This window comes from Arachis ipaensis, chromosome B2 (genome assembly GCF_059453495.1).
Source record: "Arachis ipaensis isolate K30076 ecotype BB chromosome B2, ASM5945349v1, whole genome shotgun sequence".
Classification (NCBI taxonomy): Eukaryota; Viridiplantae; Streptophyta; class Magnoliopsida; order Fabales; family Fabaceae; genus Arachis; species Arachis ipaensis.
The window spans coordinates 28,062,656-28,078,466 of NC_142437.1; the positions used below are offsets into that span (position 1 = coordinate 28,062,656).

The window sequence follows — 15,811 nt, forward strand, 5'->3', positions numbered from 1 at the left end:
TTTTGTGTATTTACTAATATTTTTTTTGTCAGCAATATATCTTTTGTCTTTGTATCGGAATCCAATTTTATTTTTTTTTCACAATAATCTAAACTATGTAATTTCAGATTATTTGATTTTTGCCCAACTCAAATAAAACCCACCTGAAAAAAATTGGTTTTCGGCCTGACATTTATTGTTTTAGCCACGGTTAGTGTAGCCCCAAAAGAACCCATCATATATATTACAGAGTTATACTACGTCTATATTAAAATTAGTCACTAAAATTAGTCATCAGTATAAAATATATGTTAAAATATAAATACATATTAAAAATAAATTAAACCACATATATTTATATACAAATATATTGGTGATTGATTTTTGTAACTAATTTATGACTAATTTTGGTATACAAATATCATTTTTGATATAGTATATAGAATCTCTTCTCGCCTAAATTATCGTCTTTTATTCCCCCTTTACATATGGACTTTATTTATCGTTTTTATTTTATGAAACTCTGCTGCACTTAAAAATTTTATTCTAATCATAAAAGATTTGATCACAAACAAACTAGTTTAATTTCTAACCACAAAAGAAAATATTATTTGACACCCAGCAAAATTAAATTAGTATAACAAAACTTCCTAAAACGTCTGATAAAACTACCCAACAAACTACTAATAATTTTTGACAAACCAACCTAATCTTTAATTATTAAATTAATTAACATCTTTCGTAATTAAAAATGATAATTTACACAGGACATAAACGTGTAAACGAATTCAATTGTAAACCTCGGATCGGATACCAGATTGTTTACACCCGTCGAAATTCACATATGCAAGTATCTTCTTTAGTGCATGAAAGATGTTCATAAATTTTGCGAATAATAATAATAATAAAATTAAAAGGAAAATGTTCATAAGAACTATAACATTACCAAACGCTAGAAGATTCTACGCACCATATAGAAATATAGAAATTTTAACCTAAAGCATTAATCCATTCAGAGTTTACTGTTTCACAAAACTTATACAGTGCCAGCAAAAGGTTGCGCTATTCAACAGTCACCGCAAACGAATATTATACCATGACAATCACACACTACCATACCATCAAACAAACATGCTGTTTTCGGTGCTATATAATCAAGCAAATAAATGCTTTACGCAAAATTCATACAACTAACAACATTTTGCTATTATTTGTGGTTCCAGAGAAAGAGCAAAGAGTTATGAACATGACTTCATCACTACGTTACACTGTCCTTTTAGGAAGGAAAAGAAACAAGCAACTAAAATTCACAATACAAGTATATAAAAAAAAAAATAAAAATAAAAAATAAAAACTTCATACTGATTTGCATGCTAATTTAGGAAAAAAATATGGTCAGCATGCTATTTATATCCTTCAAAACTCCTCTATTCCTACTACCCTTCTAGGCCCTGTTTGTCCCAATTTTCAACGGTTACTCTTCTATCCTACATTGTACAAGAAAGAGAGAATGGCTGGTTTGGCTTGCCACCAAAAGATTCAGCCACAAACACCCATACTACCAAGAAAAACAAATAAGGGGGAAAACAAAAGGAAGAAGAAAGCTGCAAAGAGGAAGAGTATAGCAGAAATGTTACTGTGAAAGAAACTAACAAATGAATATATAACCAAAAATTAGTTACAGCACTGCATAAAAAAGCATCATTCTATCGCAAGCTGCACTCTCTTCTCAAGCATTGATGTTTTATTGAACAGGGTTAGCTGCACCTCCTTAAGATATTTGGATAACTGCAAAAGAAATAAGATCTCATAATTCTTAATGCATGATCCTTGCTGCAACAATTTATTTCAAGAACAAATAGAATAAGATTTGCTTGTAAAACAATTCAACTCAAGCCACCACAACCAAGTAATATAAAATAGCTGGTTGCGTATTGGTTATGTAGGCCTTTCAACTTAAGTAGGGCTTCCTTTAAAATACTTGTTCTGCTACACATATTGGTTTGGGTAATTTGTGTAGAGATTAAATAGTGAATTTCATCTGCTTTTCATGATATAAAGCAGAAGCAAGGAGTTGAGCTTGACCACAATTTTGAGGGGGCAGAAAAAAGCTTTTTGCGCACAATACACACAATTTTATCTTTTTACCAAATTGACCATAACTATTAAATGTTACATAATATAAATAATTATTTCATACCCCTTTTAGCATCTTTATTATGCAATAACTTCTTTTTTAATACAACTCAAACAAAAAAAAAATCTAAGCTATTTTTCAGCTAAAGTAACCAACCATAAGTTGATTCTCAGAATATATATATATATATAAAATAAAGTGAATGTCTCAAAACCATATGTTAGGACCCTGTACGTTTGTTGTAGAGAGAGAAACCCGACCATAAAAGGGAACAAGAGACAAGTTAGGGGTCATGCACTTTGTCGGCAAATCTCGGAGAGTTAAGGAGGTATAACTCATCCTCAAATTAGCATAATCTCTAGGTTTTAGTTTTTGTAGTATGGTTCTCCAAAGGTTCTTACCACCATGTCCAATAAGACCAAAGTGTAGGCCATTTATTATGTAATTGAGTATTTGAGTGTGACTATGGTCTTACAAATGCAGTAAAAGCTATAGATTTCAACCTCAGGATGAAATTACCTGATCTTCACTCATCTTTCTGAAGCCTAGTTTTTTAGTCCAAATTGACTCTGCATCCCCAGCTGCAGGAAGCACCAACTTTTCTACATTGAGAGAAGACAGCAACCTCTCTATGCAAGAGAATAACACTTGGAAATAACCCTAAATGAAAATATCGCCAGGTAAAAGCTTAGCCATACCTACTACACTATCAGCCGACATTATTAATTTTGATTCAGGCAACTGCTTACCTTTCCTTGATGTTCTCTGCTAGTAGCTACCAGTGGAAGCTCAGCAACAGTACTACCAAAAATCCTAAGCAGCCCAGCAGATACAACAACAGAACTGTGCAAGTATGATACAATGTCAATACAACCAAACGTTGAGACTACCAGGAAAATAACAAAAACATAGAAAGCCACATACTTGACAATTAGAACAATGCAATACATCCCTCCGAATTCTTGGCCAGAAATATTTCTCCTGCAAAGAATTCAACATTATATTATATAGTAGAAAATATGCTGCATTAAAAGATCATGAATAACTAGAAGCATCTTCAAACACAGATTGAAGCAATAAATCTACAACCATGAGTGACAAAAGCATCATCGTCATCATCATCACCATCACCATCATCATCGTATAATGATTTTTTAATTAAAACGCCATACCAAGATTTGTGTAGTTGTAATACAGTATAAACCTGAGAATATTAAACTTGAAAAAGGTATTGGTTATTATAGGTAAGCGTAAATTTAATTTACTTTCATCCTAAAAAGATGTTTTGATGCAAACAAAGCCAATGAGGCAACTGTATAGTTCTTCTATCCAGCAATCATTATTCAGGAATATAGACGGGATACAATGATAAAGCAAATATGTGTATTCATCATACACTCAAGAATATCGTAGGCTGTAAGGGCTGTCAACCAACACTGGAATATAGATGCTTACCCATAGACCATAACAGGAATCAGATCACGTCCAGATGTAGCAACAATGGGATCAAAACACTCCTGCCAAAAGATTCCCAAAGCATGAGAAAAAGTTGTTTGAAACAAGTCACAGAATACACTAATGGGTAATGACAAAACAGCTATCTCAATGCCAGTGAAAAGAGAAAACCAAAACCCAACAAATAAATAAATAAATAACTACACAGGAATTTTTGAAATGCATGACATCAACCTAAAACTCACGCTTAACCTCAGAACAAGTAAAGCTCATCTCAAGAAGGTGATCACAGTTGTTGCACCTAGAGGAAAAATGTGCATTCAGCCTCCAAGCATGACAACCATTAGGATGTGTTGAAATCATTAAAAAAAATATATTTGATTTGAATAATAATGGATTCCAAAATCAATTGTCATGTAAAAAATATTTATTTTGAATAAATTTGCACATTTGCAGGAAACAGAAGGATGCAAACAAGAAATATGCAAGTTAAACTAGGAGCAGCTGATAGGACCAAACACTGCAAAAAATCAAGTATCCAGATTAATCTATAGAGAATCCATATGTACTCACTCGGAAAATTGCAGCAGCACGAGAAAGTAATGGCAAATGCTCCGGATAACGGCTTTTTCCACTTAAGATTCTCCACTTGATATCATTCATGCCTCCGTAGGTAAATAGTCCCTTTTCCTCGTGTTTCCTTATTATTAGTTCTGACAAGGAGACTGGTATAATGGCAGGTCCAGCAAAAACTGAATTCTGGAGAGCCACATATATTCTATTGCAGTCATCACAACAAAACCACTTATCCTTGGGCAGTTCCTGTGGCAATATATGATAATAAATATAAGAAAATTTACAAGAATCATAATATTATTTGCTAGATGGCTCAGTGCTTACTTCCAACTCACAAAGGCCAATCTCCCGTAAGCAACCAACATGATACTCCTTCTCACACTGGATAAGCATTAAAAAATTAGTGCCTTGATTATCAGTAACGAAATGGCTAATTACAAATTTTTCATGTATAAAGCATACCTGATCACAAATTATTACTGTTCGCTCATCAAACTTAGACACACTGAAATCGTTTGCCCTGTATGCCAATCATAAGAATCAAGACATAATTAAGAAATTATACAAAAATTAATTTAGATCTTCTAAGGTGAAAATCCTTGTAATGTAAGAAAGTGATGGTTATTCATTGTTAGATCATTTGGTAGAGAATCCATTCCCATATACCCTTTATCATCCATTAGGGGTGCACTTATTTCATAATTTTAAAATGGTGATTTTGTAACATCAGTTTATAATACAGTTGAAAAGACTGCTACTCAAGATACCCCTGCATCCAATAATACAGTTTATTTTTTATCCAAAATTTTATCCACTAACGTCAGTCATTTGATTAGCTTAAGGATGTTTTAATGCGCTTTTTCACTTATACTCTTATTCATTAATTAATGTGTACTTGATTATGCGCTAAGGTAGCATTTGATTAGGGGGACTGAGACTGAGATTGGGGGACTGGAATTCAGTATTATGTTTGGTGGTTAAAGACTAGAACTAAAATTTCAGTTTCCGTCCCTAAAATTTCAGTCCTTTCAGTACTCACAAAAAGTGGGGACACAGGAGACTAAAATTTTGAGGACGGAGACTAAAACTTTAATAACATTTCTTTTCAAAAATATCTTAATTTAACTTTTCAAATTCCAAATCTACCCCCCAATCTTCATATTTTTTTTAAATTAAAGATAATACTAAATCATAACTCAGTTCAGTACATTTTATATCAAATACAATACAGAGACTTAATTCAGTCTCTCAGTCTCTGTCTCCCAATCTCAATCTCTCAGTCTCAGTCCCAGTCTAAATCTAAACACTTTAAATACTTTTGAAATTAATGATTTCTTAATCTATATGTTTTCGTCATAAGTTACCTATATTTATGGATACAAGTAGTACTAAGCAAGATATATTTTTTGTAGACGATACTAAGGAACCATGTAACATACCTGCAGACAACACATCCTCCCATTTCAAACTCAGGTGCTTTATCAACCCGTGTCAACCGTATCATACTTGATGTCATCATAGAAGATTCTCTTCCATTACCAGCACTATTTCTACAATTTAGACAACGCCAACTTGTTTCTGGAACACACTCAAAACCCAAGCATGCTGCAATTGTTACACAAAAGGCCATAATATCAGTATCAATAAATTCCTAATTTATCTTCTGCTGCCATAATAACCTAGGCCATTTACCAAACAGAATAACATCTTAAGGAACCCTAAATTTCATTCAAGCAACATCCTGTCCGAAACACACTGATACAATAAAACATATATCTCTTACAATTAAGATATCAGTTCTAATGATGCATAGGGTAACAGTGCATATGTTTTGTAAAACAAAAAGTCAGAAACTAATATAATCAATAGAAAAGAAAAATAGAATATCAAATGTCAACCTGCATGAAAAGCTCTGGGGCATTGATTGCAAAGAACCAGATCTCCTCCATCTCCACATACTGCACACATATCATCACTATGTCCCGTCATCAGGTTTTGACCATTTGCCAAAGACAGAGCTATATCATGAAGTGTCAACCCATTGGATGTGTATATGTGTCGGTAACTGCAAATAAATAAATAAATTGTCTTAGGATGAAGAAAAATAGTACAGGCAGTTTAAATGTGGTGCTTCAAAAGTCTACTCACGGTTGGCGTCTCGCAGCCATTCCAGCATGGGCTTCAAATTGTGATGGACTTATCTGTTTACAAATGAACGTAAATAGTAAAGCATACATAATTTAAAATAAAAAATAAAGTACTTTATGGGAAATGAACATTATTCTGCCTCTTATGTATATGTTCATATCATACCTCTATATCACAATGACTACAGACTATCCCATTTCCCTGTTTGTAACCACTAAGTATTCTCTGGAATTCACATCAAACAAGTTAGAAAATGAAAAGAATAAGAAACCGTCAATACAAAAATATTAAAAGGAAATATCAAGACACCTGTCCTTTAACATAATAAGCCAATTCAGCACCATCTGGTAGTCCATTTGGCATAAAGAGTAACCTGTGTAAATCATTGTCCCTGAAAAAGGGGAAATTCAAATTCAAACTACATAGTCAAGCCAGAAATAAGTGAGCAACACAAAAAAGCATCCCTAAGTTTTTGAATGAAAAACAACATACCTTCTTTTAGTGCAACCATCAGCACTTCTTTTTACCACAGGTTTCCACTCGTCAGTTGTCTGCTTCACATTCAATTGTTGCTCAAAATGACTTGGCACATGGATAGAAGACAACTGACCGAAAATTTCCACAGATTGGCTGGAAAAGCAAAAACCAAAATTGCATTCAATCTTGTCAGACCTTATCCATACTTCGAGAAGACAATGGCATAAAACTTCAAAATCTTAACATTTGACATATATAAGCATTGAATCTAAAATATTCAAGAATACAAAATAATTGAAACCTGACAATATTAAATAGTTTCGATTCGTGATCATAGAAAACAAAAATAGTTGATACTGGAAATCACTATTAACTATTATAAAGTTAATGTACTTGTCACATGCTTTAGACTTTAGCAAAAGTAAGAGCACCAAAGTGGCAAAAAATTGAGTTTAGGGTGTATGATTTTTGTTTGGAAGAAGGGGAAGGAGGGGGGAGATTCTGGTTTACCTTGTCTTCTTATGAGGCATGCCAGTAAGCTTGGTGCCATAATTCTTATAACCCTGAGCCCTCTCATTGCTTTGTAAAATACTTTCTGGACACACCATGGAAAAGGAAACAAAATAAGAAAAATTGTAAGCCAATGCAACGAAATTTGAAACACCTCCTACCATGCCCTACCAATAGGCTTAATCTGTCTTCTCATGAAAGTTGCAGCAGAAAATATGCAGAAATTAAATAATATTTTATCTCCTCTATCACTTCCTGGACATTAAAAGCATGAAAAAATATAAAAGGGGGGGGGGGTTTCGGGAGTGCATTTTTTGTATCTACTATCTAGGATGAAATATTCAACATCAAAACATGATTGAAAGAAAATACTCTTCGACTAGCATAAACCATATCATCTCTAACTAAAATAACACATAATCAGGGTTCTGTCCTGGGTTACTAAGGATATTGCAGGCCAGAAGGCACCAGAAATAAGAACTACCAAAGCAAATAGTCAACTGATACTGTTTTATAAACCAGATAAATAATTCTCACCTTTCCATACTAAAAAGGACTCCTCGTTGACAGATGAACCAGCGACATTTTTTATAACCTCATCTAGAATGCTGAGTGGAGCAGTTTTTATTTCTTGGATAATACTATATATCGGTCTTCCATTCTCTAGGTATATGTGATTATTTGGGTGCCTAGTCTTGGCACCAGCATGCTGCTCGAACTCGTAGGCACTAAGCACCTAAAATCATCAAGATTAAATCAGCTTTCTTGTAAATAGAAAAGACCTCCAATCCTAACTAGAAATAATGCATCTTACTCTGGAATAATTGCACATGGAACAGCCACACAAATATCCACCACCATCAATAATCCCAGGTAGTTCAACCTGACAAAAATTTCAAAAATTGAGAAAACTATCAGAATCGTGAGAATATGAAAGGAAAAATAAATATGTGCTTTTACCTTTCCCGGGTTGTAAATATACTTCACTAGAGCTCCATCAAGGATACCAGTTGATAACAGCTTCTTGACATTTGTGGGGTAGCAGTTGGGGACTACCTTTTTCGACATCTTCAACTCCATGTTGCGAGTGTACAAGTCGAAATCTCCATTTTGAGCATATCCCATTCCACCCAGGCTCTCCAACGACCCACCACTATAATCAGCCCTTGCCATATATTCCTCATCATCCCCATGAAAACCATAGGGATTACTGCCTTCAGGAAAGCCAGCAGGTCTATAAGTTGGAGCAGGTGATTGGTAATCATAGTCCTCCTTCTTCTTACTGAACTTAAAAGTAATTTTTCTAATCCCAGTTGAACTAACATGCTTCGGAATCTCCAGTACAACACAAGAAGAAATTGCGGAGCTACTGGGGTCCTTATCACTCCGAAAAGTGCTATTGATATTGTGATCACCAGCTTCATCACTTAAGGTCTCATCAGAGCTTGAATTCTCAAAACAAGTGGACGTTAGTTCCCCACACTCTGCAGGGTTACCATTTCCCGATTCCGTGGGCTGGCTACTAATATCCTGAAAAGCTAAAGCATTCTCAGTCACAGAAATGTTCGGGTTGAAAACTTCAGAGCGCAATTCATCATTGGAAACTTCCTTCGCTTGTTTCTTATTAGGAGACTCAGTTGTGTCAGCATCACATTGGTCGTAGTTCCTCTTTAGTTCCGTCCTTAATTCCTCATTGTTTTCCTTCTCTCCATCTGCTAAAGCTTGAACACAAAGAGCTTCTTCTCCCATCAAAATCTATAAACAAAGCTTCTGCAAATCCGAAGGTGGTAACTACCAGGAAAGCAACACTACCGCACAGCATTCACGAAGAAACTACTGGCAGACTTGAGATTCGTGTCAAAATCAAAGCCTGGAGCACGAAATCCTGAATTAGAAACACAGTTTTCGAATCATTTAATAACTCTGCACACTGGAAAACACTAAAACATTACCGAACGAAACAACAACGCGAGTCAATAATTCAATCACGCGTCCAAATGAAGTTAGAAAACGCGTGTTTGAATGAACAATAACCGCTTCTTAACCGTTTAATTGAATTTGAATAATAGACAACAGAGTTCCACAGCAACAATACCAAACCTACCTTAAAACCACACAGACCAATTCAAAAGAGAAACCAATCCAAACGAAACAATAATTCAAATCCAAAGAGAGCCTCTGAATCCCCAAATTGCATGGAAAATCCAAAGACCACCTCGAACTTATTCGAATCGAGTGTTAAACTAACAGATCTGAGATTGGGAAAGAGCACTGAGCTTTACACTAAAACGAGATTCGAAAACAGGGAAAGTGAAATCGAGAGAGGGTTAGGGTTTGGTTTTGTTTAGTTTGATTTTCCAAAAGACAGAAAAAGATAAAAAGACGATAGCGGCAACGAACTGAAGCGAAAAGCTTGGTTCGCGGTTGAGAATGAGATTTCAACTTTATGGAAGGGAGAGAGATAGAGAGTGGCGATGAGTTTCGCAAAAAAGAAACTGTCCGAAATTTGGTAAGAAAAAATTTATATAGTAATAATAAAATAAAAATAAATAAATTGAAAAAAATGAGAATTGTCGCAAATATCTTTTGGAAGGGACGAGAAGACAAATGGATAAATTAGTGGGACCCAGTGGCAAGTTGGGCCACTTATATCACAGGACGTGGCAGAGCCACTAGGCTGTGAAGCTAGAGTCCTACTCCCACACCCTTGAGCCGCCTTTTGGGTGAAGTGTCGTGTAAGTCACACGTGGAACGTGATGAACGGTTAATTATGACTTGCATGGTAAGCAAGGATAGTAGTATTTGGAAGTGGAAAACTGAAAATGCCTACTTTTTGTTTTGAAAATTGGATCAGTATTCAGTATGAACATGACCTGGATTGCCTTTCTATATAGCTGTTCATGGGCAGGGCCAGAAAAATGTTACATTGGACTCCACTATACAAAAAATTTAATTAATCTTCCATAAACTATGTACAACACACGTACATTTTCCACCGAGTTAGCAACTATTTCTTTTTGGGCTGCTGCTTCCTGAATCCTGACCCAGGCATGCCCAAATACAACCGTTTTTTATTCCATAAAAAAGATTTCTTTGATTAACTAGTGGATGCCTCGGACAAAAAATAAATAAATAAATAAATAACAGGAAAAATTTGTTGTGAAATAAAAGATATATATATAATAGAGATGTACAAATAGAAGACTCTAGTATTAAAATAATTAGCCCAATAATAATTTATATATATAATAATATTATATGTTGTAATGTGTATATATATACAAAGATAGAAAGAAGTATTAAAAATAAAGAGAGAGAGAATCGCATCTGTTTATTGTTGCAATCTCAATATAATAAAGATGGTTAATATTGCTATTAATATTATATGTAAAGAGTAATAGAAAATAGAATTTAAAATACTTATAAAATAAAAGAAGAGAAAGAATTGTAGTAGAAATATAAGAAGAAGAGTATTTGATTGCAGCATAAAATAAGATTGATTTGTATGAAAAGGAAGGGAGAATAGTATTTTGTTATTGCTTGTAGTGTGTTTCCATTCAGAGGCTTAAGCCTCTATTTATACACGTACATGAGAAAGCTTTTCAAGTTCATATTAAATGTGGTCTTCTAAGTCATCCTTGAGAAACTACACCTCATGGAAAATGGGCATCCACGTAAGGTGTGATAGAATCCTTATCACAACACTCCCCCTTGGATGACCATTTAGGATTATTGCATCGTTAAAACCTTACTAAAGAAAAACCCAGTGGGAAAAAAACCTTAGTGAAGGAAAAAGAGTACAATATCCTTTAATGATGGGGCTGCCTCATTAAAAACCTTGTCAAGAAAAACCCAATGGGAAAAAAAACTTGACCAAGGAAAAAAGAGTACAGTCTCCCCCTCTTGCCGACATCATTTAATGTCTCGAAATCGGCGCATCCCAATCTTATGTACCAATCTTTTGAACTTCTAGTTCACATTGCGCTGATCGAGGATCTAAATGCATCAACGATGATGCATTCCAATTAAGTTCCTTTTCAGGAAACTTATTCTCTCCCCCTAATGTTGGAAATTTTGATTCATCAAAATGACAATCGGCAAACCGGGCTTTAAACACATCACCAGTTTGTATCTCAAGATACCTCACTATAGAGGGAGAATCATATCCAACATATATCCCCAATTTTCTTTAGGGTCCCATTTTGGTGCGATTAGGTGGTGCAATGGGAACATATATCGCACACCCAAATATTCTTAAATGGGAAACATTTGGCTGCTGGCCAAAAGCTAATTGTATAGGAGAGAATTGATGATAACTCGTTGGCCTCAAACGAATAAGTGCTGCGGCATGTAAAATAGCATGCCCCCAAACCGAGGTTGGGAGATTTGTTCTCATAAGCAAGGGTCTAGCAATTAATTGGAGGCACTTAATAAGTGATTCTGCTAACCCATTTTGTGTGTGAACATAAGCTACTGGATGTTCAACACTTATTCCATTAGCCATACAATAAGCATCAAAAGCTTGGGAAGTAAATTCACCAGCATTATCAAGACGAATTGCTTTAATTGGATTTTCTGGAAATTGTGCTTTTAATCGAATAATTTGAGCCAGTAATCTCGCAAACGCCAGGTTGCGAGAAGATAATAAGCACACATGTGACCATCTCGAAGATGCGTCTATCAGGACCATAAAATATCTAAAAGATCCACATGGTGGATGAATAGGTCCACATATATCACCTTGAATCCTTTCTAGGAATTCAGGGGACTCAAATCCAATCTTTACTGGTGATGGCCTTAAAATTAATTTCCCTTGAGAACATGCAGCACAACAAAATTCACTAGATTTAAGAATCTTCTGGTTCTTTAGTGAATGTCCATGAGAGTTTTCAATAATTCTTCTCATCATGGTTGTTCCCGGATGACCCAATCGGTCGTGCCAAGTTATGAACTCATTTGAGTTAGTAAACTTCTGGTTTACAGTGGCATGTGATTCAATTGCACTAATCTTGGTATAATACAACCCAGATGAAAGTGAGGGTAATTTTTCTAATATAACTTTCTTATTTGAATCATGAGTTGTTATACATAAATACTCATGATTTCCCTCATTCATCGTCTCAACATGATATCCATTTCGGCGAATATCTTTGAAACTCAACAAGTTTCTCAGAGACTTGGTAGATAATAGTGCATTATTTATTATAAATTTTGTTCCTCCAGGAAACAAAATTATAGCTCTTCCGGAGCCTTCTATCACATTGCCTGAGCCAATAATAGTGTTAACATATTCCTCTTTTGGCACAAGATGGGTAAAATATATATCACTTTTGAGAATAGTGTGCGAACTTGCACTATCCGCAAGGCATACATCTTCATTACATATCCTTGCCATTCTCTTCAAAAACAAATAATAATAAAATGAGTAGTATGCACAGTTAAATTGAATACTTGATCAGAATTATTTTCTAAGAAACACTGTACATAAAATAATGTCATATACCAAAATTTTATTTTAAAATTTGACACAATTAATAATTTCAAAATTCATAAATATTAATATTTCATTATTTATGTACATCACATTTGAAACTTAAATACATAGAAAATAAAACTTTAACAATAAATTTTTTACATTATTTATTTACATAGATACTTCACAATTTCACATATTAAACTATTCCATCATTGATCAAATGGCCAATATTTCCTTCAGGGTCCTCAAAGAAATCAGATACATCATAATGAGTGGTGGAGTTCTCAGCATCATTTGAAACAAAATTTGTTTCCTTTCCTTTGTCGTTCTTTTTCAAAGATGCCTGGTAAAGATCGACTAGGTGCCTTGGGGTACGACAGGTACGTGACCAATGGCCCTTTCCACCACAGCGGAAACACTTCTCCTCGGTTGATTTATTCTGCCCGATATTCTTTTCTTTGTCCCACTTCTGGTGAGATCCTCTCTTTTGAACATAATTCTTTTTCCTTCCATAATTTTTCTTGTTATTAAAAGCTTGCCATTTACCTCTTCTGGGGTAATGATTTGCCGCATTTACTTCAGGAAATGGGGCGGCGCCAGCTGGGCGCGCTTCATGATTTTTCAATAACAACTCATTGTTGCGTTCGGCAACAAGAAGGCAAGAAATTAACTCAGAATATTTCTTAAACCCTTTCTCTCGATACTGCTGCTGCAGGAGCACATTCGAGGCATGGAAGGTTGAGAAAGTTGTCTCCAACATATCATGATCAGTTATTTTTTCCCCACACAATTTCATTCGTGAGGTGATCCGAAACATTGCAGAATTATATTCATTTATAGATTTAAAATCTTGTAAACGCAAATGCGTCCATTCATACCGGGCTTGAGGAAGTATCACCGTTTTCTGATGATTGTACCTTTCTTCAAGGTCTTTCCAAAGATCTGCAGGATCTTTTAATGTAAGATATTCATTTTTCAATCCTTCGTCAAGATGACGACGGAGAAAAATCATGGCTTTGGCTTTATCCTTCTGGGATGCATTATTTTCAGCCTTAATGGTATCTCCAAGATCCATTGAATCAAGATGGATTTCAGCATCTAGTATCCATGATAAATAATTGTTTCCAGATATGTCAAGAGCATTGAATTCAAGATGAGAGAGTTTTGACATAATGAAAATTTGTTACCTGAGTCTTCCTAAAAATTTGATCAGAGTCTCGTGCTGATAACGTGTTGTGAAATAAAAGATATATATATAATAGAGATGTACAAATAGAAGACTCTAGTATTAAAATAATTAGCCCAATAATAATTTATATATATATATAATAATATTATATGTTGTAATGTGTATATATATACAAAGATAGAAAGAAGTATTAAAAATAAAGAGAGAGAGAATCGCATCTGTTTATTGTTGCAATCTCAATATAATAAAGATGGTTAATATTGCTATTAATATTATATGTAAAGAGTAATAGAAAATAGAATTTAAAATACTTATAAAATAAAAGAAGAGAAAGAATTGTAGTAGAAATATAAGAAGAAGAGTATTTGATTGCAGCATAAAATAAGATTGATTTGTATGAAAAGGAAGGGAGAATAGTATTTTGTTATTGCTTGTAGTGTGTTTCCATTCAGAGGCTTAAGCCTCTATTTATACACGTACATGAGAAAGCTTTTCAAGTTCATATTAAATGTGGTCTTCTAAGTCATCCTTGAGAAACTACACCTCATGGAAAATGGGCATCCACGTAAGGTGTGATAGAATCCTTATCACAACAAAATTCTTGGATGCCCCATGCATCATATTTATAAATACATATAAATAAGAGTATATTTTTAAATGAGGTCCAACAAATTTTACATCAAACACTCTAGTTTTTAATAAATTTTATTACTTTAAAAGTCTCTAAGAATTATTTCTGATAAACAATTTGACTTTTTATCACTTATAACTAAATCTTTAATATATGTATTAAATAAGTAAATTTCAAACAAATTTTGTTATAAAACAATTAGATCCCAATAAATACTATTCTGATGGTTACCTGAAATTGGGTTGCTTTTGGGCCTGGACGTGAGGTTCAGACTCCCTTTGTGGCAACATCTGACTTCCTTTAACAGCGAGGTGTCGCCATCCGAGTTCCTCGTGAGGAGGTGGGAGTGGTACCTGCAAGGGACTCTGATGCTTAAGTTAGTAAATGTTTAAAGCAGGTTTCTAGTAAATTGAGTTCTGAATATACCTGAGGGTGTCCATATATTTATAGTAGAAAAGATAACTACCTTTTAGAGTAGTTCTACCTTGAAGGGTGGATGGTCGTTCCCCTTTTCTAGGGAAGTTGTTTAGCTCTCCCTTCTAGATGGATAGGAGATATCTTAGGAGTTAGTTACTTATTCAAATAAGTAAGGCCAAATTGTCATTGTCGTGCCTGGCCTCTATGAGGTCGAGTAGGAATAGATGAGGCCACCTTTGTTGGGTGGCCTTTTATTCCTTTTGGGCCTGGCTATGATTTTTTGGGTCAGGGCATGAACAATGTCTCTACTTGAGTCCGAGCTTTTGTAGGGTTGGGCTCGAGCATTTGTTGACTTCCCTGATCTTCGAGATATAGTTATGCCACGTCAGGTATGCTGCCTTTTGGGGTAGGTCAGGTACTTGACGTACTTTTCAAAAATTTGAAATATTGTGTCTTTTGATGGTATGTTGCACGTTGCTTTTGTGGTTACCTTGGAAATCACGCACATCATTAATAAGGATGTGTAGATTTACTCTTTTGCCCTTTGTGTCTTATAAATATCCAAATTCTTTCTTTTTCTCCTTTTTCGCTTCTTCTTCTGAAATGTTTGCCCATTTTCTTTCTTTCAAAAATTTCTTCAACTTCATTTTCGCATCCGTTCTTGAATTCAAGATTTTTTTCATCTTGAATAGAAAGGGTTTTGTATACGCTTTTGGAGTAGAATTCGTGTCTTTGCTGTTCAAGCGCTCTGTTCTGATTTGCATTCCTTTAGTGTTAGCGTTTCTTATCTTTTTGAATTTCTGTCTCTATTTTTTT

The 15,811-nt window shown here is 34.5% G+C and overlaps 1 protein-coding gene across 2 annotated transcripts; it reads right to left on the bottom strand.

Moving 5' to 3' along the window:
• Positions 1 to 1,164: 1,164 nt before the first annotated feature.
• LOC107625156 (Acyl-CoA N-acyltransferase with RING/FYVE/PHD-type zinc finger domain-containing protein) lies at positions 1,165 to 9,898 on the bottom strand. Of its 2 annotated transcripts, none has more exons than XM_016327738.3 (19): positions 9,387 to 9,898; positions 8,243 to 9,152; positions 8,097 to 8,165; positions 7,820 to 8,018; positions 7,283 to 7,367; positions 6,788 to 6,925; positions 6,605 to 6,686; positions 6,461 to 6,520; positions 6,296 to 6,348; positions 6,046 to 6,212; positions 5,587 to 5,752; positions 4,610 to 4,667; positions 4,472 to 4,528; positions 4,145 to 4,393; positions 3,572 to 3,633; positions 3,041 to 3,097; positions 2,866 to 2,959; positions 2,636 to 2,776; positions 1,165 to 1,767 (listed from the first exon to the last, which is right to left on the bottom strand). In XM_016327738.3, the coding sequence occupies exons 2-19, from the start codon at positions 9,029 to 9,031 to the stop codon at positions 1,681 to 1,683; spliced, it is 2,613 nt and encodes an 870-aa protein (XP_016183224.1). In that variant the 5' UTR covers positions 9,032 to 9,152; positions 9,387 to 9,898; the 3' UTR covers positions 1,165 to 1,680. The 2 variants fall into 2 exon arrangements, with proteins under 2 accessions (XP_016183224.1, XP_016183225.1); XM_016327739.3 differs by having other exon boundaries at positions 8,243 to 9,167; positions 9,387 to 9,833.
• Between the last annotated feature and the right edge of the window lie 5,913 nt (positions 9,899 to 15,811).

Bases quoted from the DNA above. Each gene is read 5' to 3' on its own strand.
- LOC107625156 (XM_016327738.3), bottom strand. From the start codon at position 9,031: ATGGGAGAAGAAGCTCTTTGTGTTCAAGCTTTAGCAGATGGAGAGAAG. The intron at 6,926-7,282 runs GTAAACCAGAAT...TTGCTTTTCCAG, and splicing joins ATGCCTCATAAGAAGACAAG to CCAATCTGTGGAAATTTTCG. The intron at 6,349-6,460 runs GTATGATATGAA...ATTTGTAAACAG, and splicing joins GTAGTCATTGTGATATAGAG to ATAAGTCCATCACAATTTGA.